The sequence below is a fragment of the Ostrea edulis genome, chromosome 5 (assembly GCF_947568905.1).
Source record: "Ostrea edulis chromosome 5, xbOstEdul1.1, whole genome shotgun sequence".
Classification (NCBI taxonomy): Eukaryota; Metazoa; Mollusca; class Bivalvia; order Ostreida; family Ostreidae; genus Ostrea; species Ostrea edulis.
The window spans coordinates 34,806,451-34,827,618 of record NC_079168.1 but is presented as its reverse complement, the minus strand read 5'-3'; the positions used below and the strand labels follow the sequence as shown (position 1 = coordinate 34,827,618).

Sequence of the window (21,168 nt, the reverse complement as noted above, 5' to 3'; positions counted from 1 at the left end):
ATAACATGGCAAAAATAACCCTCGTGGAAGGGATGGGTGTGCTGTTCGTTATTTCTTAGTCGTAAACAGGAAATAAATGTTTCCGGCGAATTACGTTTTGAGCTCTTAATTATTCCTCAGATGATAAAAGAGAAGGTAAAAACACCCCCTCATATCTATTGTTACCGTGATTTCGGTTATGCCAAGAGTGTACGAGTTCTAACAAAATGTCACGTCACTCGATATTTTGGTCCAATATCAGTGTTTTTCAACATTTCTTTTTTGCAAAAGCCTATGCCATGTCAAATGTTGCAATATTTGATATGTAATTCTTATGTGTCTTGTATAATTTACGAAATATAATTTTTCATTTGTATTGTATCCGAAGAATTGTTTTAATGTTATTATCTTCATATTTTTGGTTTGTATTTGTTACGAAGGATTTCATTGGTCAAGTTTTAGCCTGTGTCGTGTTCCGGCTAAACCACAAGATATACTGGGGACCAGACTATTTCCACTACTAGTTGTAATACACAACATTGATAAGCAATGAGCATTCAGTAGAAGCTACACATAGGTAAACAGTGAATTAGACATAGCCTATGGCTTGACAAGTGCTGTCCTTTAAATACGTGGACCATAGACATGTGTTTCTAACAAAACCTTAACTATTCTAGGTTAAAATAAAAAAAATGACATACAGGCCTAATGGATAAGAAATATTTGTAGTTTTAACCTCAGAATTAAGAGTCAGCCTATTTGATTTGGACCTTTTGGTCTAAATAATAATTTAACGTTTGTGTTTCATACGTATACGTAATCCTAACACAATGATATAACTGGCCACAAAATACTGATCCTCACAAGCTTGAATGTCTTTTTTCATTTAGAAAGTCACTACAACTTCACAAATGATGTCCGGTTTAAGATATAAACAACAATTCGTTACTTCCTTTGATGGGCGTTGCTGAGCTGAATATGTTGTCATGTACTATACAGTATGTACAATGTACAAGTGAATAACTTGGACTTCATATGACTGTAATCGAACACTAAACAGGTTAGGGGGGGGGGGGGCGCAAATTCCGCTACAATAGTGGTATATCACTATTATTGTGAGATTTCGCTATATTTTCAGCTGTAGATAGACTCGATTTCCTCAAATTACATATTAGCCGATTAAAGTGCAAGTCATGGTGAGTATAGAAACGAACAATAATTAGCATGCTAACATTTTATAAATTTTATTAAATTTTCTACCGTTGCCTTTGATAATGCGAACACGCTTTTTGAAACGGAAGTTACATTTTTAACATAGCAACCGGTGATTGCGGAAGTATTCAAGCATGATTGAATCTCATTTTCTCTCACACATGTGCTCAAATTCTTGCTTGTAATAATCAACTCACATAGTGGAATTTACGTTTCCCCCAACCTGCTAAACACCGTTTTCACAAACCACACAGAACATTTTTTTTTTATTCCAATAAACTATGTGCATGCGCAAACTGATTTTACTCCCCATGTACTGTCACGACCTACCCCGTTAGATCCTATCGCGTCTTCAAGCTCCATCGCTCGGCCTAAGCTCTTTGTCTCGACTTGACAACAACTTGCCACTACCAAATTCGTGGAGACCTTTAAGGTAGCTCCATCCTCATGTGACTTATCAATACTAATGGTTGACAGTGGTGGGAACTGTATTAATTTTCACTCAATATTGTGAAATTTAATTAATAAGCAAAGCTAATTTGTATGTTGCCACCTTTTTAAAATGTCAGACATACAAAAACGGAAGTATTAAGTTAATATCAGAAAACCACACATTTTCGTTATACAGAATAATAAAAAATAAACAAAATATTGTTGAAATGACAGATTTTAAATGTCAACAGATTAAAAAGAACTGCTAATTCATAAATATGTATAAATTAATATGGTAAAAGTAAAGTATATTTTATTTAAAGTCGGCACTAATAGTACAGTGTAGTAGTTTATTTATTTATAGTGACATGTGTATATTCATAAACATTATGTTAACAGACAGTGTAAAAATAAATCAAACACCCGGCCCATCGGACCTATATGCCACTTTAAACACAAAACTTAAATGCAGTACATAACGAAAAAAGAAGAAGTACAGCGTTAAGAAACAAAGGAAAAACAAACATGAAAACACACATACATGTTGTAAGTAAATACCTGCAGTACATCAATGTGTTTTATGAGATAATGGGAAAAGTATAAAATCATATGTATGTAGACGTTGATAAATATACACATAATTTACATTCTTAATTTTTGAAAATAACTGACTGTCTACGCATTAATGAAGAATACAAATACTTTGCAACCTGGCGAGGATAATTTGAAATTAGCATGCATAATACATCCATATCTGACCTCAGTAAAATTTGGTTAAATCCAGTATTTTCAAAAAGTTTTGATCGATAATCGTAGTACAGAGGACAGTGCAATAGAAAATGAATTTCGTCTTCTACACTACTTTCGGAACAAAGGATACAAATTCGTTCTTCAACAGATTCTCCATGATATCTACCAGTTTCTATTCGTAATGGTAAAATTCCACATCTAAATTGCGCCAAAACTGAACGTAAATATTTAGGCATATACATAACTACATAATTTTCCCTACCAAAAGTCGTTTTGAAAGATACATAAGTACGCAATTTGGGAATATTGAAAATTTCATTGCCCCAAAGGTTTGAATAATAAAAGTGTATTTTTGATTGAACCATATTTATATCTACCTTTAGCGTTGACTCAAAATAATAGTCTAACTCTAAATTATGAAATATTTCTTTCAAATCACTACACCAATTGTTTCTACATCTATTGTAATCAAATTCAAATATATTTCTTATAATACGCTCATTATCGAAGGACAATACTCTATTCCAATATCGGATAACATTTATCCAACGTCTATATTGACTTGGTATCCATCCAGTGTCTCCGTAAACAGCCAATGTAGGTGCAAAACGATGTACCCCAATAAAATACCGAATAGCCCTGTTTTGAATATTATCTATTGATTGGAATTTTTTGAAACTCCAGACACGAGATGCATAGTCCAACACAGGTATTACACAGGAGTAAAATAGTTTCTCATAAGCCCTAAATTTAAAGTCTTTATTAGTATGAATTGTGGATATAATTTTCCCAAGAGCACGTCCCCTGCTTTAGCAAGATTCTCTGCATTTTCCACGAAAATACCTGTATAAGTAAACATTACTCCCAGATATTTATAATTATCAACTGTTTCTAACTTATTCAATCCTATAGTGAATTCAAAATCGGTTGCTCTGGACCGACTATTTTTGCGAAAATGTATACATTTAGATTTGTTGGTATTTATAAGTACCTTCCAACGTCTACACCTGTTATGTAGTTTGTTTAACATGCTTTGCAAATCTTCTGGAGACTTGGCTATTAAAACAATGTCATCTGCATATAATAAGATAGACAGCTTACGATTAACTATGTCTAGTCCCAAAATCAAGATCGTTAATATCCTGTACCAAATTGTTAATAAAAATTGAAAATAAGGTAGGGGGTAAATTTTCTCCCTGTTTAACACCAGTTTTACAACTAAACCAATTTGTAAATTTTCCATTAACTCGTACACATGATTCTGAGCTTTGATAAATATTTTTTATCGAGTTGTACAGTTTACCATCCATATTAACGGAAGTTTATATAGCATCATTTCTCTATCGACAAAATCGAAACACTTTTTAAGATCAATAAATGCAACATAAAGATTTTGATTGTTTTGAACTAAACTACTCAAAGCGAATAAATGATCTTCACATGATCTTTCCTTTCTAAAACCGTTTTGTTCATCTGCTAAAATATCGCTATTCTCTAAATAACGCACAATTCTTTTGTTCAAAAGGAAACTGTAAAGTTTGCTGATACATGACAGCAGACTCACACCACGGTAATTCATTGGAAGACGTTTGTCTGATGAAGAATCCTTAAGAATAGGACAAATTATTGCTTTACGCCAAACCGAGGGAATAGTGTTTGTGTCAAAAATGTGTTGGAAAAGATGACGTAACGTGTCGATGACTATTGGATATTTCAAAACACTGTAAGGAATTTCGTCGAACCCACATGCAGACTTAGATTTTGCGCGCATCACTGTATCGGATATTTCCTGAAGAGATATGTCATGATATATACATTCAACAATTATTGGATATTAGGGAAATTGGATAATCATCGTATAATAGACATCCCGTGGGGATCCGGGTTAGAATAGGTCCTCAGTACCCCTTGCTTGTCGTAAGAGGCGACTAAATGGGGCGGTCCGTAAGATGAGACCGCAAAAACCGAGGTCCCGTGTCTAAGGTGAAGATAAGGAACAGCGATCAATCTCATAACTCCTACAAGCAATCCTACAAGCAATACAAATTAGATAGTTGGGCAAAGATAGGGCTAGCTTCGTAGAGCACTTACTGGATCCAGCAATATCCAATACAAACATCCTATGAAAGGGCGACAACTAGAACAGAGCTCGTTGCTAAAGCAACTAATTATAAGTCCCGTTCGATTTTTGTTAAAAAGTCACACTCGACACAGAGTAGCAAAGGAGACAATGTGATAACTAAAAGCTATAAATGTTCTGTCTGGTATTTAATACTTTTCAGGAGTCAGACTTATAGTTCCCTATAGGGTTTGATGTATTAGATAGCTTTGAAGTTTAATTGCGACCATTTTCCCCTTGAAAGAGATTATCAAAGTACTTGAGGATTGGGAGATCTAACCCCTTTTAAACCTCTGGTTAACTTTACGATCTGAACAATTTGTTAACATCCATACACGATACTCTTCTTTGTTGTAGAAAATGTTGATAACTATTTTAGTCTAATAAGAATTCTGTTTTATGGACCCCTAGCTCCCTAAATTAAAAATTTTTGCTTCATCTACGTGTAGGAGTTGTTGATGTCAACATTTTCTTCTCAGTTCTTTCTACTATGTAAAAACTTTTTAGGATTTAGGAATCTTACCCAAACTTACCCCTTAAAATTGAGAAATAATGATCGCGTTTTTGTGTATGTTCATTGTTGCAGGATAAGCTCCTTGGTTTCGAAATGTTTGAAATATAAAAGCCTCGGCTTTTATATTTCAAACATTTCGAGACCAAGGAGCTTATCCTGCAACGTACGCAAAAACAAGAACTTTATTTCTATTCTACTACGGCTCAAAAATATACAGCTGATCGTTTTCCTATACAGCTGCAAATTAGGTCACTGTGACGTCATGACAGTTTCCGAAACTGCCTACATTATTTTTTGCTGACGAAAAAGGCAAGGTGGTAGGGATATTCTAAGTCTATTTTGAAAGAGTATTTCAAGTTTTTAGTTTAATGTTAACGGATTATATTAATTGCTTTGAATACAGTTCAAGAAAAACTTGTCTTTGCATTGCCATGTTTACATGTTTATCACTGGGTGTGCAGACGATTGGTTTATACTGAATGACAAATGTTCTTCAGTCATTTATGAACTTGTTTTACAACATATATTGATTGATTTTTAGCCGATTACAACGAAGTTGAACTCTGCTATTGGTTTGGTGATGCGGGCGGGTAGGTGGGCGGGCGGGCGTCAACAATTGGTTTCCGGATGATAACTCAAAAGTTTACAATCTAATCAAATAAAACTTTGATATATTGTTGGGTATCAAGTAAGGAAGACCCCTATTAATTTTGGAGAAAAATGGTCAAAGGTCAAGGTCACAGTGACCGAAAATAGAATGAAAATTTCAGAAAAATTTGGTTTCCGGATTTTAACTCAGAAATTTTAAATTCGAATCAAATGAAACTTTGATATATTGATGGGTACCAGGTAAGGAAGACTCCTATTGATTTTGGAGAAAAATGAAGAAAGGTCAAGGTCACGGTGACCGAAAATAGAATGAAAATTTCAGAAAAATTTGGTTTCCGGATTATAACTCGAAAAGTTTACAATCTAATCAAATGAAACTTTGATATATTGTTGGCTACCAGGTAAGAAAGACCCCTATTGATTTTGGAGAAAAATGAAGAAAGGTCAAGGTCACGGTAACCGAAAATAGAATGAAAATTTCAGAAAAATTTGGTTTCCGGATGATAACTCAGAAAGTTTAAATCCGAATCAAATGATACTTAAAGATCTTGTTATGTACCCGGTAAGGAAGACCCCTATTGATTTTGGAAAAAAATAGATCAAAGGTCAAGGTCACAGTGACCGAAAATAGATTTGAAATTCCAAAAAAAAATTGGTTTCAGGAAGATAACTTGAATTTTTTTTTAATTTGAATCAAATGAAACTTGGATATATTGTTGGATACCAGCAAAGCAAGGCCCTATTGATTTTGGAGAGAAAAGGTCAAAGGTCAAGGTCACAGTGACCGAAAATAGATTGAAAACCTGAGACAAATATGGTTTCTGGACAGTAATTCGTAAAGTTTAGCTCCAAACTCCTTTTAAAAATGTATTCACAAGAATTTATCACATTATATCCAACAATTAGTTCTTCAAAATTATAAATATGCCACATCATTCCTGGCTTTACAATGTATCGCATGCAACTCGGCGTATGCACCCCTGGGTGCATATATTGATTTTTATGATTATAGAATTGAATTATCAGTCATCGACTTTATTGTTGCATTAGCAAAATTCGAAGTGCAAGCAAGATGTGTATCAATATTCTCATGCAATATGAAAGAGATAGGGGATGAATTTCATTATCTGTTCAATTGTAATGATAATTTTATAAAACAATCAAGGGCATTGCTCATAGAAAGCTATTACTATAAAAACCCGAATATCTTTAAATTTGAACAAGTTTTTAATACACAAAACAGAAGTAAATTAATCAATTTAAGTAAATTTATCAAAATGATTTCTGAGAGAGTATGTTCTCCAGGTTAATCAATCCACCCACTAACAACATTGTTTTCTAGTTTTTTTCTCTCTCTCTCTCTTTTTCAAAATGTACCATTACCCACGATTTGCATGTATATCTATATTACGTTTACTTTGTTTATTTCTCTACACTGTAAATCAGTTTAAGAGAATAAAGATATTGTCATTGTCATAATCAGTTATTACGTATCAAGGTATATCGTAGAATAATGACCGCAGCATTCCTTTGATCTTTGCAATAATCGTGGTAGATTTCCTATTAAATACATGATTTCAAGAAATATGAGTTAATCACATTGTTAACGTCTACACAGACAATTTTTCTTCTATACCATTTAGTCCCGAGAGGATCCGGGTTAGAATGGGTCCTCAGTATCCCCTTGCTTGTCGTAAGAGGCGACTAAATGGGATGGTCCTTCGGATGTGACCGTAAAAACCAAGGTCCCGTGTCACAGCAGGTTTGGCACGATAAAGATCCCTCCCTGCGCAAAGGTCGTAAGCGCCGAGCATAGGCCTAAATTTTGCAGCCCTTCACCGGCGATGGTGACGTCTCCAATGAAAAATTCTCGAGGGGTGTGTTTAACAATAAATTATCAATCTATACCATTTAATGCTTACATTTCTAATGTGTTTGCCTTTGATATCTTCACAAATTATAATGATAGGTATTTCCTTGTGAATGAGATACAGTTGCAAACAATGCATATATTAATACAGAACTACTTGATAAATATAGTGCGTCTATTTTAATTCCGACAGGAATGAAAGTAGAAATGGAATATGAGTGATACTTCACTAACGCGCTTTTTGAAGTATGCCGTTGTGAAGCGTCGCAGTTCATACCCTCGAATGACTCGAGTTTAAAACGTGCAAGACAATTGGACAATATCTTAAAATATCTGTTGCTGCGGAAATTTATAGTTAGATATGGCTGACCCGTTTGAACTCGGAAACTAATAGCTGGTGAGAGTTTGGAGCGAGCAATCGAGAATTTTTATGGCGGTTTGGTAGGTCCCTTCTCTACTGTATTGGTACTAGCTGCAATAATGTAGCCCTATCCAATTTTTTTTTAATTCTGACGTTTTCGGGATAGGGCTACAATTCCATAGGATCTCCGTAATGGTGCAAAATAATTTTATGAATAACCGATAATAAACTCTGTGTATTACTCCCAAATGTTGTTTACACCAAAAGGAGTACCAACTTTGTGCTCGGGCATGTCTAATAAAGGTGTTTTTCATTAAATATAATGTACAGCATGCAAAATTCTTCGTCTGCTCCGCCATGCTTGTTATCGCGAGATCTCGTAGGTGGATCTAATGAAAAGCCTAATCATTGACAATCAGTGCGAAAATGTAGTTACTCGAGCCACTTCGACAAAGAAAGGAAAATCATACTGTTGCAGAAAGAATTTACACTCTGCTGTTCGGTTTTTAACTTGATATTAAATTCAAACCTTTTCAATACCGACGAAATAGCTTTCGCCTCCATACTTTCCCATTGATGTAAATACTACCTTATATGACATATACAAATGACTTGACAACCGGAAGTTGAAACTTCAGTACATCAAACATGGCGCACAAATATGAATCGAGAAATTGGAATTTATCGAAATTGTTGAAAACGGTAGAATAGAGCCTCACAAATCTAAAGTTGCAGGTTGTAAATTTATATAATGACTAAGAAACATAGAATATCATTTTATTTACGTAAAGAAAGTCAGGAAATGTTTAGAATGAGCGCAAATGTTGCGGGAGTGATTTGCACCATTACGGAAATCCTAAGGAGTTGTAGCCCTTTCCCTAAAAAAAAAAAAAACAAACAAAAAAAACCAGAGAGGGCTACATTATTGCAGCTATATTGGTACATGTATATAAACCAATTTCCTCAGATTGTGTTAAAACCCAGTGATTCATAGCTTGGGATTCTGCACTTATTTTGTTTTACGCGGTTTTTTGGTTTTTTTTATAATTTTCTTCGGGTAAAATGAAGATGGTAGAAAAATATTTTTAAACTAAGAACTTTGATTAATTAAAAAAATTATTTAAGGAGGTATGCTACATCAGATCTGGATGAAAAGTGGAGGATGTGTATCACAATATTTTGAAATTGAAAACTTTCAAATACTTTATTTAGTCAAAAAATGCAGTTTTAGTAGAAAGCAATCTGAAAAAAATTTGAAACCCCTACTGGACTTGAACCCTCGATCTACAGTTCAGCAGTCGACGTGCTTTTCCCCATCTTTTATTCGCAGTCGACGTGCTAACATACTGAGCTACTCGGCTAGGCGATGACTTTTGAAATGAATAGATAAATATTGCTGATATTCATATTTTCATCCATGTTTTAAAAGGAAGTCAGCCATCATGACGATGTAGAGTACCTCCTTAAAAAAAATAAATCAGAATGCCACCGGATATCTGAGGACCACGGACCGCCGGGGGAAGTTGGGGGTCCTGTCCTCGAACACCACTGGAGATGCATGTTGAAAAGTCCCGATTTTAAGGGGCTTTCTATTTATCATTACTGAGCGAGCCTTTGTACGGAAAAGGAATGGCTCTTTAAAATCAAATGATCAAAGGGAAATAACTCAAAATAAAATTAACTTGTATTTATGTTTGTTAAAAGTTCCGAAAAATTGAGAGATATGCAAAAAGAAAAAGAAGAAGAAAAAAAAAAGAATCAGGGATAGTCCTTCCGTTTCGAAGTGTGTAAAAAAAGATATGGACTTAATCGAAGAGTAAGACAGAACATATCGGCATACCATAAATAGTACCACTGAAAATATATACTCTAAAAGAAAGATTATGGGGAAAATGAATAGGTATGAAGATACGTCAGACATGGATATAACTCAGAAAGACAGACCATGTGGTAAACAGTGAGTAGAGGGGGGTCCAGTGCAAGCATACAGAGAAGACGTTCAAAGTAATTACCACTAAGTCATCATCAGGGCAAAATTACTCACAGCAGGATAGAAAACAGCACTTTGAATTGAAGGCTAAAAATTATGTCTCACAAACAGATTCTCCGTCTTACAAGAACAAACTGATACAGTTTCACAAACATCAATGATGCAAAAACTTAAGTCATGAGACTAAACTAAAGACGCAAACCAAGGGTAAATAAAGTAGATGTTGACAGTTTATATAATATCATACTGGTGCTATCATGAACAAGGAAAAATACAAGAAGGCTGGGCCATGCGAGTAGCGCTTTCAACGAATTATCTAAGACCAGGGTGAACAACCGATTATCTAAGAAAATCCTGATCAGAAGTTATATCCGTACTACTTTATGTAGCAGGAAATCGGAAAACGGACAAAGATGACGAAAAACTACAAATGCTCGAACTAAATACTGAAACCATTTTGGTCCGAAACGATCACAAATGAAGCATAAGGAGAAAGAGCAGAAAGCGATGAAATCAGCACCATAATCGGAGTAAGAAAGTGGAGTGGATCGGACATGCACTGAGATTGACCCCAGGAAATGACGCGTGGGTGGATCTCATCTCGGCTGAGATTCGGCTTGGCAGAATATTTGGACTGACGCCTTCACGGAATCTCGGAGCAGTCCTTCATAATTCATGTCTTGAAATTTACTTTCAGCTTTGGTCGGTTCTAGCAATTAATGTGCACTTAGGTGACACTGCTGTTCACTTCAAATAAGTTAGTTGACTGTTAAACCAACTCTGTATCACTGTTAATGCTGCATTACTTCTCCTCTAAGTTTGTAAATTCCATAAAATAAACTATTACTAAATTTTCTGTTCAAATGATGACTTCCATGGCGCAATATTTTATCTTCCGAAATTGAAAAGTTCCAATAGTTTCTTTTTTAAATTAGCGAAATACAATATGGTATGTGGAGATACAATGTATCAGTAACTAGATAAAACAGACTATAGGAACTCTTCAATTTCAGGAGATAAAATATTGTGCCATGGAATCATATTTGAACGGAAAATTTAGTGACTAATTTCATTTAAGGAGTTTCATACCTAGACGGTAAGCAATGCAAAATTAATAGTGATTGAGAGTTAGTTCAAAAGTCAAATCACATTTGTAGCGAACAGCAGTGTCACCTAAATGCACATCAATTGCTAGAACCGGCCGAACTGAAATTAATTTTCCAGACATGAATTGTGAAGGACTGCTCCGAGATTCGGTGAAGGCGTCAGTCAAAATATTCAGCCAAGCCGAATCTCAGCCGAGATTAGGGTAGCTCTACCATACATGTACATGTCTGGTGGAAAACGGGGAGCACGAAATAGAGGTGGTGAAGAAGGGAAGCAACTCAGAGTTACTTTGTGGTCGGACCTGTGAATAGGGCAAAGGACAGTCCAGAACAAAGGAGACTTATCTTATGCAGTGCCCAATTCTCTACAGGGGGAGGTGAACGAAAATCAGGAGCGTTAAATTTTAGATTAATATTGTATACTATACTATGAAAAAATAGATCTATACATGTACATGTAACTTGATTTTGAGCAGGACCTTTGTATGGGATTATTTAAAAGATTTTGCGGGATCCGCTACTAGAATATAGATTAAACACGGCAGTAACAATAACAATATTGTAGAAAATGTAAATGATATAAAATACAGATGATAGATATGTTGAAATTTATTTGACATTATTATGTGTACACTTCAAACCTTAAGAAAAAAAGCCTCTGAAGATTGATTGATAACGGTAGAAAAACCAAGTACTTTGAAGTTTTAATATTGCAATAATGTTCTTTACGAAGTATGACTTCTGTCTGATTGACTTGTTTTGCAATACTAAATTATAAAAGAAATTGGAAATGAATTAATCGGATCTACGTTTTATCTCCCAGAACTCAATAGGACACTTAATAATTTTCAAATTAACAGAGGAAATTAATCCACGCGGACGGTCGCGGTGTTGGCGGTTGGATATCTATAGAAATCCATTTGACGCAATGTTGACAGAGAACCATTTGCCATGGAATACTGTTATTTCTGGGTCCCACTGCAGTGTTCAGCGGTTTATACAATTCTCAATGTGTTATGCTGCCACAACTTCATCCTTAAATACATTGGTTCAATTCATCAGTTCAAGCCTATATTCGTACCATTTGATACTACTATAAAAAGATGGAGGGTTAATCAGCTATTATATCTTACTTGGCTTGTGAATAAATAAAACAATGTTGTCAAAAAACGGGGCAGGGGAGGGGGAGTCCACCTGGTTTATGTACCTCGGGTATATTTTATAATGTCGGTTACAATTGATCAACTGGAATTTACCAACTTCTAGCCTATCGGAAATAAATTTCTAATGTTCCCAAAAGCAAAGATCTGAACTTCGATTTTGGTCTGTCTTTTTAAACTTTAACATTAGAGTTAAAATATAATTTGTTTTTGTTAAAAATAAACGTCTCCCAAGCACCCCAAATTGAAAATGCTCCAAATTACACCCCCTCCCCTCAATGTATTACACGGTATGGATGAGGAAACAGGAACAGGAACATAGACATTATGAACTGCTCTTTGTGCATTGAGAAAAAAGACGGAGAAAAGATTCAACATCGATGTGACCAATGTCGTTGTTGCATATGATACAAATATAATGACTGTTATGCAGAAATACCCATGCTGGAACAAATAAATCTATAAAACACTCCTCTTTGATCCACTGTAAATTGTAGGATAATATTAGATCCCTGGGTAAGATCAATGTAATGAACTATTGTGCAAAATTTCAAGATTATCCGATAAGCCATGGAGGAGGAGAAATGTTTATAAGCTATTTTACACCCTCAGCCCCTCTTATATCCGCTAAGGATAACGATTGGATCATCCTGTCCCGACAATATCCACATCTGCAAATTGCAATGAAGCATTCTACAAAGTTTCAAGTCTATCCGATAAGCCACACAGAAGGAGGAACGTTCACAAGATTTTGTGACAGACCGAAGGGCGGACAGAAAGTACAAAAACAATGTCTCCCCCTGAAATAGGGGAGTCATGATAATTGGGCCCTAAGGTCCTGATAATATGCACATCATTAAATTGTAATGATGCTCTGTAATAAGTTTCAAGATTAGCCAATACATTCATGAAGGAGAGGTATTACTAGTTACTTTATGCTTTCTACTCCTCTTTGATCCACTGTAAATTGCATAGAAATATTAAATCCCTGGATGAGAACATCATTAAATGATAATGAAGTATGTACAAAATATTAAATCCCTGGATCAGAACATCATTAAATGATAATGAAGTATTGTACAAAATTTTAAATCCCTAAATCAGAACATCATTAAATGATAATGAAGTATTGTACAAAATTTTAAATCCCTGGATCAGAACATCATTAAATGATAATGAAGTATTGTACAAAATTTCTAGGCTATCCGATGATAAATATAGGACAAGTGTTCACAAGCTATTTAACATCCTACGCTCCTCTTAGATCCACTATAACTTTAAAGAAAACAATTGGATTATCCTGTCCCGACAACATGCACATCTGCAAATTGCAATGACACATTATGCAGAGTTTCAAGTCTCTCGGATAAGCCGTATTGGAGGAGAGTTGTTCTCGGGCTATTTCACATCCTTCACCCCTCCTAGGTCCACTATAACTTTTAGAAAAAAATTGGATCCTCACGTCCAGAAAATATGCACATCTACAAATGATAATGAAACATTGTACAAAGTCTCATGTCTATCCAATAAGCCATATAGAAGAAGCGTTCGCAAGATTTTGTGACAGACGGACGGACAGAAGGAAGGACGGACGGACAGAAAGCACAAAAACAATATGTCTCATCCTGTAAGAGGGGAAACATAATAAGATAGATACTTCATGATTAAAAAATTGAAAGGTGAAGGTTAACGCTGTGACCGATAGAGGTCAAGGTCATTCATCGAAATCAAATTTGTCGATCGCTTCATTAAATCCATATACCCCCCCCCCCCTGTTTTAATGTTAGTATGAGGGTCTCATTAGATCCCATTACATGTATACATGCCAGACAAAATATTATTATATTAGGAAACTTCTCATTTACCTAGTAAGTACTGTATGTGAACATTTGATATCAAAGAACGGAAAATATTACCGTGCTTTGGATTTTGTATCCCAAACAAAATAAAAACATACATGCTGGATCGTCCACATTATACATGACACTGACAATTTTCAAATAATTATTTCAAAGTATCACAGTACCAGCCAAAGGAAAACCACTCTACGTTTTCATCTTCTGGGACGGGATTTAATCTCTTGCAGAAAGTCTTTATCAGGATTAATAACCCTTTTTTCTTTGAATATCGGGACGAGAATCTTTATAATCTGTCATGCAGATAATTAATTTTTATCAACTTCATTACTGTGAGATTTCAATCATGTAATGACTTTACTAATCACTGCGCGTCAGAGAGAGAGAGAGAGAGAGAGAGAGAGAGAGAGAGAGAGGACACAATGACCCACTACTAGAAAAATGTGTGTATTTGCGGGAAGGGGGTATTAAATTCACACGTTACTCGCAATACTAGTGGTTTTTATGTATGGTCCATGTACTTAGTACATTTATTTGTTTATCTTCCGGACGACGAGGGAGAGCTAGGGAGGAAAAATTAACATCAGTGCGCAGTAAGCAATACTACTAATCTATTTTTTCATCTTCCGGATGGCGAGAGAATGAGAGAGAGAGAGAGAGATTTTTTAAATATCAAAGCGGCAATTAGCAATACTACTCACCTGATTGCATGGTGAAAATAATGAAAGCGCAGGTAAGGATCCACGTGGCATCATCATGGGTCTCTATCCGAAACCTCTTTGAATCATTCATTTCTTCTTTTCCCAAACAATCACAATTTGACCGTAATCAAAAGTTCGTAACACCTGTTTTCAATATGATCGTTAGGATTTTTTTAAAAATACCTTCACGTAACTCTTGTTTACGGCAATCTGTTTTTAAGATTGTCAAAATGACACTATATTGGTATTATCGCGTAGTTCGACCGTGGTTCCTATTTATGATCTTCAATCAATAGATCACATGCCGTAATTACCAATGTTGCACAAACATAACGTCCTCTACCAATATATATTCCAATGATGCATTTCCTTTCTATGACAACATTGCACTTTAAGGTAATCACAAAAGTGTATTCTATTTTTTGCTAACAGATATTTTTACACATATGATTGCGTAATTTGAATCAATACTTGGGCTCTAGATTTTTCGAATTGAGCTCATATATTTGAGTTTATACACATTTTCAAATATCTATTTTTTGTTGATATATTTTGTTCTTGCTTTATTTTCGCCTTTTTGACATTCGTTCTCACTACCCCAAAAGATATTTAAATCACGTAATTCCATTCTGGTGAAGAGAAAAGTATGCATTCTTGGCCGGGTAAAATAGATTTAAAATGCCTTGATTTAATGGAATCTGAATTTACATGCTATCAAAGTCTACTGGTTTTTATATACTAGATCTAGTAACTCTCTGAGTTATTTTGAAATCCCAACTTTGTTTTTATTGTTTTAGAATTCCGTTTTCTAACAAATATGACATACATGTATATCAATTGGAACCTTGCTCAGCCTTTTCCGTGAAGTCGAATTGTCGGAAAAGGTCAAGTGATGTTCCAATAAAACTGGAAGCTGGTGAAACCATCAAAGTACTGAGAGTACGCCTAGTAAACACAAATTCAAGAAATTCACTCACAGAAAGGTTAGTGAAAAACGCCTATACAATTTAGGCCATCTGAAATTAATTTGTAAGGATGGTTTTTATTGTAAGGACGGAATTGAACAATAATCCAATGCTTCTATTGTTTTTGTATCCTACAAACTAGTTGCAAAACTGTAGCTCTCTAAGATCCCAATATCTTCTCAGAGAGCTACAGTTCTGCAGCTAGATACAAACAACATTGACATCTATATCTCCTCATATATATTTATTTAATATTTTGTTTTATTGAGAAAAAATTAAACCAGTATGAGTTTACTACCAAAGAAACATGGGTAAATGTAAAGATTATCCAATCTTTTTAACTTAACTCCATCCTCGTGTGACTAAGCATTCTTATGAGTCCGATGTGGAAAACTATTGATTTCCACTAAATATACTTTTGTTTAATCAATAACCAAAGAAAATTCAGATGTTGTCATCCTTTTTAAGAATGTCAGACACACATTTACATGAACAGAAGTATATATCAACATCAAAAAATTGCACGTTGGTGCATCAAAATTGGTACCGTATAAGTTTTACATTATGACCCCTGGTTCGAGGCCTCTGCTGGTGGACTGTTAGTCCCCGAGGGTCTCTACAGCCCAGTAGCTAAGTACTTCGTTACTAGCTTGAAAATACAGATGTATATTTAATTGCTGTGATAAAATTTAGAAATTCATTTCAAAATCAAGGATTATCTCCCTCATGCATAGCTCTTATCCTTAGATGAATTTGACACCACTTTTTGGCACTCTGTTTCCCCCTAAAATAGCTCTATCAAGTTTATTGTTATTTCGGATTTCAAACATTTCGTTGAGCATCACTGAGGAGACATTATTTGTCGAAATGCGCATCTGGTGCATCAAAATTGGTACCGTATAAGTTTTACGCTTCGTAAAGCAGTATAAAATACACAAAATCTGGTTAAGATGAAAACATTTTGATTCTAACAGTTTAAAAAATTCTGCTACTTTATATAAATATACATGTAAGTTTATAAAGTATTAAATTATGGATATCACGAAAATTCTTATATAATATACTGTACTGATAATAAAGAAAATACCAGAATGGCAGTTATTGCCCTTGACAACATTTTTTAGGTATGGATAACTGATTATTCATAGATAATACATACTTTTTCCAGTATCAAATAGTTTACCAAAGTTTACAATTATACCTATGAATAAATTCCCTACGTAATATATATTTCTATCATGCACAACGTTTGATTAATTGAAGATTTTGCAAAAACCTACGGGGATAGCGCTACCTTGAGCAAAATACTTTGTCATCTCACAAACACACTCCGGCATGATAACTAGCTGCATTAACGTAATCCTCTTCGATTTTTAACATTCTGACATTTCGGGAAAAGGGGTGGGGGTGGGGGGGGTTTACCTAGGTTTATTTCAAGTGGATAATGTGTCGGTTTTTCTTTTGATTTTCTAAAATACATGGGTCATATTTGCACCGAGATAATATGTTTCTGAACTGCAGCCCATTGTCCGGAGATGTCAGAATGTTAACAAGAGGCCCATGGACCTTAACGTCAAGTCACCTGACTAAGTAACATACAGCACTATTATATGAACAGCATTATTCCACAAGGTGTTAATTATTTTTAAAAACAAAACAAATTGTCCCTAGCTTTCCAGATTCGGGTTTTTCAATGTCCAGGGGTAGAGCATTTTAAAACAAAATCCATGTACTGTACTGTCATCATACGACTGTCACTCTCTGAAGCCTGGGTAGAGGGGTAATGGATTCTATAATTTTTGGCAGGTCTTCAAAACCATACAAACAGATATTGTCACAATACAGAGGCTGATTTTACTAGAGAAGAAATAGCATCAATCTTTTACCTATTTAGCTCTATCCCTAATACAAGGGCAAGGAGTTTCACAATCTTGGTAGAGGGCTACATGCTCTTCTTAACCGTGCATGAAGTATTTATTCACAATATACAGAAGTATAGAAGAATCTAATTCAGCCCCACCCTAGTGCCCAAAATCCTGGCCTGGGGGTCATGAATTTCACAATTTTGGCAGATGACCATGAAATTCACAACATTAATTCCTCTTACCCCAAAGATGTTTTAAATAAAATTTGATGAAACATGGATATGTACTTTCAGAGAAGAAGTTGATTATGTTCAAATGTTAACGGACAGTGAATGGGTGACTCAGGTGATGTAGAAGTCTGGGAGGACAACATTATTGCAGCAATATAACTATAAGTACGAGGGCGAGTCAATAAGTAACCAGCCTAACTTATTTCCGGTTGAGAGCCACCTCTTCTTTTTCGATGTAGTTGCCCTCTAGTATGATGCACTTAGACCAACGGTGTTCAAGTGTCATCAGCCTAGAACTAAAAAAGTCAGGACCTACTCCTCAACGGCCGTCACGACTTCTTCGTCAGACCGGAAATGATGTGCACGGATATCCTTTTTCAAGTTTGGGAATAGCAAGAAGTCGTTAGGAGCTAGGGCAGACGAATAGGCAGGATGTGGTATTAATTTATACCTGTTTCGCTCTACAGCATCCATTGCAACTTTGCAAGTGTGGACTCTCGCAATGTCCTGTTGCAGCAAAACACCTTTAGAAAGTTTACCTCGGCGTTTTTCACGGATGGCGGTTCTCAGCCACAGGCACCTGAAGTATGGATATTACTAACCCCCCCCCCTTTTTTTCATAATTTTTTTTTGGTGGCAATAATTTCTCTGAAATGTATGAATTCCCAGTCTATCTCATCCCTCTTTCGATTCATGTAATCGTTTCACGCTTTTTGTAAGCTTTAAAGATTGGCCTTCTACCGGTATAATAAAATACACTTATACCGGTAGAAGGCCAATCTTTAAAGCTTACAAAAAGCGTGAAACGATTACATGAATCGAAAGAGGGATGAGATAGACTGGGAATTCATACATTTCAGAGAAATTATTGCCACCAAAAAAAAATTATGAAAAAAGGGGGGGGGTTAGTAATATCCATACTTCAGGTGCCTGTGTTCTCAGCTGGTCTAGCAAGTTTGCATAGTACTTACACTCCAGTTATTGTAGTTCTCTTGGGTAAAAAATCCAACATGATAACGCCTTTTGCGTCCCAAAATATTGTGGCCATCATCTTGCCAGAATATGGTTGAGTCTTGAACTTCTTTGGCCTCAGGGACCCAGACCCTAACCACTAACGAAAAATATCTGTAATTTACTGCTTTCAGGGTGAAACACTTAGCTTGACCCTTTTTACCCATTTGAATGGCGATTTAAATGGTTTTGATTTAAAAGAAAAATACCATTAATTTTTTTTTATCATTTGTATATCCATGTCCAAGAAATACGTTTGCCAGCCTCAGTTGACCTTTAACCTTTTCCTCATTTAGCTGGTGATGTTAACAATTTAAGAAAAAAATTGAACTCTGTAATATAAATGAAATTTTGGTGCCTAATTTACCACTTTTCTTCATTTAGACAGTGATTTTAATGATTTAAATCTTTCTTTTGAAAATTTTCAATTATATAATATCATTAAACTTTTGGTGTCATTGGCCATTCATGGTCAGATATCATGATTGACACTTTCAGTTGACCTCTTTTTTTTCTCATTTGAATGGTGATTTTGATGATTTAAATATTTTGAAAAAATTGAATTACACAATATAATTGAAATTTTGATGCCATTTGTAAATTCATGGCCAAAGATTATAATTGAGAGCCTCAGCTGACCCCCTTTCCTTTATTTGAATGGTCATTTTAATGAATATTTAGATTTAGAAGAAAAAAATTTATGTAATACATGTACCATTGAAATGTTTGTGCCATTGGTAAACACATAGCAAAATATTACGATTGGCAGCCTCTTTTGTCTCTAGTACGTCAATTATATCATTTTAATTTAGAAAAAAAAATTCCCCACACCCTAGACAACTTGTACATGAAGCCACTATTCTTAAAAATTAGTTTTTTTATATTAAAAAAATTTAATTTCCTATTTTTTGAATTTTTAGAAATAAACACATTGAACTTTAAGTTTAGAAACTGAACTTTTGAATTATGACACAACACACTAAAAGGTGTCTTTCCATCAAATACGTTACATTTGGCCCAAAAATAACATTGGAAAAAACTTTTGAGATAAATACACCAAATGATTTTTGTTAAACAATACGTTGTAGGTGTCTATCAAAGGCATGTGTATTAGAAGTTTGATCCATTAGTTATTGAATAATGGTCACCTTGGTGCCACACCCTTTGCCCCCGGGGTAAAGCCTTTGAACAATTTAAAATATACATCATCTAAGTATCCTGTTTTGCAAGCTTGGTAAAATCTGATCAGTGGTTCTGGAGAATATCATTTAGTTACTACTTTGTACTACATTTAGCTAATTATCTCCCCTTGTTTAGCAATACCCCTATGAAATTGCCCTATCTGATAGCCCCTGGTCAACAGATGCCCTGCTGCAAGTTTAAAAAAATCTACCACAGCGTTTTTAAAATATGGCCCAAATGATAAAATAAGAGGACCACAGGCCTTAACGGTCACCCAAGTATCATAACCCAAATAGGGAGTCCCCCCCCCCCCCAAAGCCTAAACCCATGAATTTCACAATTTAAGAAGACATTAAGAGCATCAGAGCCATGCATTTAGTTTATCCAACTGCGAACAGAGAGAAGAAAAAATAAGTATTTCATACATTTTCATTATGTGGCCTGATCCAGGAACCATGGATTTCACAAGCTAAGATTCAATACCTGTTCACTACATGGTCCCACCCTATGGCCTGAACCCCTGCCCCAGGGGCCATGAATTTCACAATTTTGGTAAAGACCAATCTGATTAAAATCAGCTCCTTGATCCGCTCCTCTATTTTTAATGTGCTTGTAGCGACAAAATATATAAAGGAGCGGATCGAGGAGCTGATTTTAATCAGATTGGGTAGAAGCACCCTTGCTCATCAAATTCATGTACTTAGTTAATCTGCTAGATGCCCAGTATCAGAGAAGATTTTTAAACAATCATACAAATTCAATTTATGACCAATAGATCCCCACCCCAACATCACAAGTCCTGACCCTGGGACCGAGAATTTCACAATTTTGGTAGAGGCACCTTTGCTTATTATAACCATGTACTCAGTATGTTTGCTTTACAGGTCAATACACAAAGAATGGTAATATTACTACAATATAAAATTTAAACCTATTGCAGAAATCAAGAATTCTTTGTATCAAGATGAAAAAGTAATTTTAAAGAAAATGTCAAGCATGTCCTTAATCACATGATAAGGAACTCTTCAGTGTGAACTAGACTACAGTATGTAGCCATGTTATTTCTTTCTTTCTTGAGTATTCTCATATTACCCTGGTATTAGAGGGTACCTGTAAAGTGCGAAACGAAATCGAAGTGATCCAACGCCGGCGACCCCACCCCTCGTTTAGTGCGTTTCCCCAGACCTCTGAGACTGTAACCCTCCGTTCTGAAATTTATGGATCTGAAACTAATAGCACATGGTATTTATGTACTT

The 21,168-nt window shown here is 35.2% G+C and overlaps 1 protein-coding gene and 1 long non-coding RNA gene across 2 annotated transcripts in view; one reads left to right on the top strand and one right to left on the bottom strand.

The window, feature by feature from the left end:
• LOC125651954 (putative ammonium transporter 3) overlaps window positions 1-14,988 on the bottom strand; it is a 43,766-nt gene extending 28,778 nt beyond the window's left edge. The window contains exon 1 of the mRNA XM_048880801.2: window positions 14,660-14,988. Coding sequence (XP_048736758.2) covers window positions 14,660-14,750 — 91 coding nt within the window. The 5' untranslated portion in view covers window positions 14,751-14,988. The remainder of the gene's footprint in view (window positions 1-14,659) is intronic.
• LOC125651955 (uncharacterized) lies at window positions 1,029-5,424 on the top strand. Its single transcript, XR_007361423.2, has 2 exons — window positions 1,029-1,175; window positions 3,899-5,424. It is a non-coding gene; the product is annotated as an uncharacterized LOC125651955 (long non-coding RNA).
• Window positions 14,989-21,168: the final 6,180 nt, after the last annotated feature.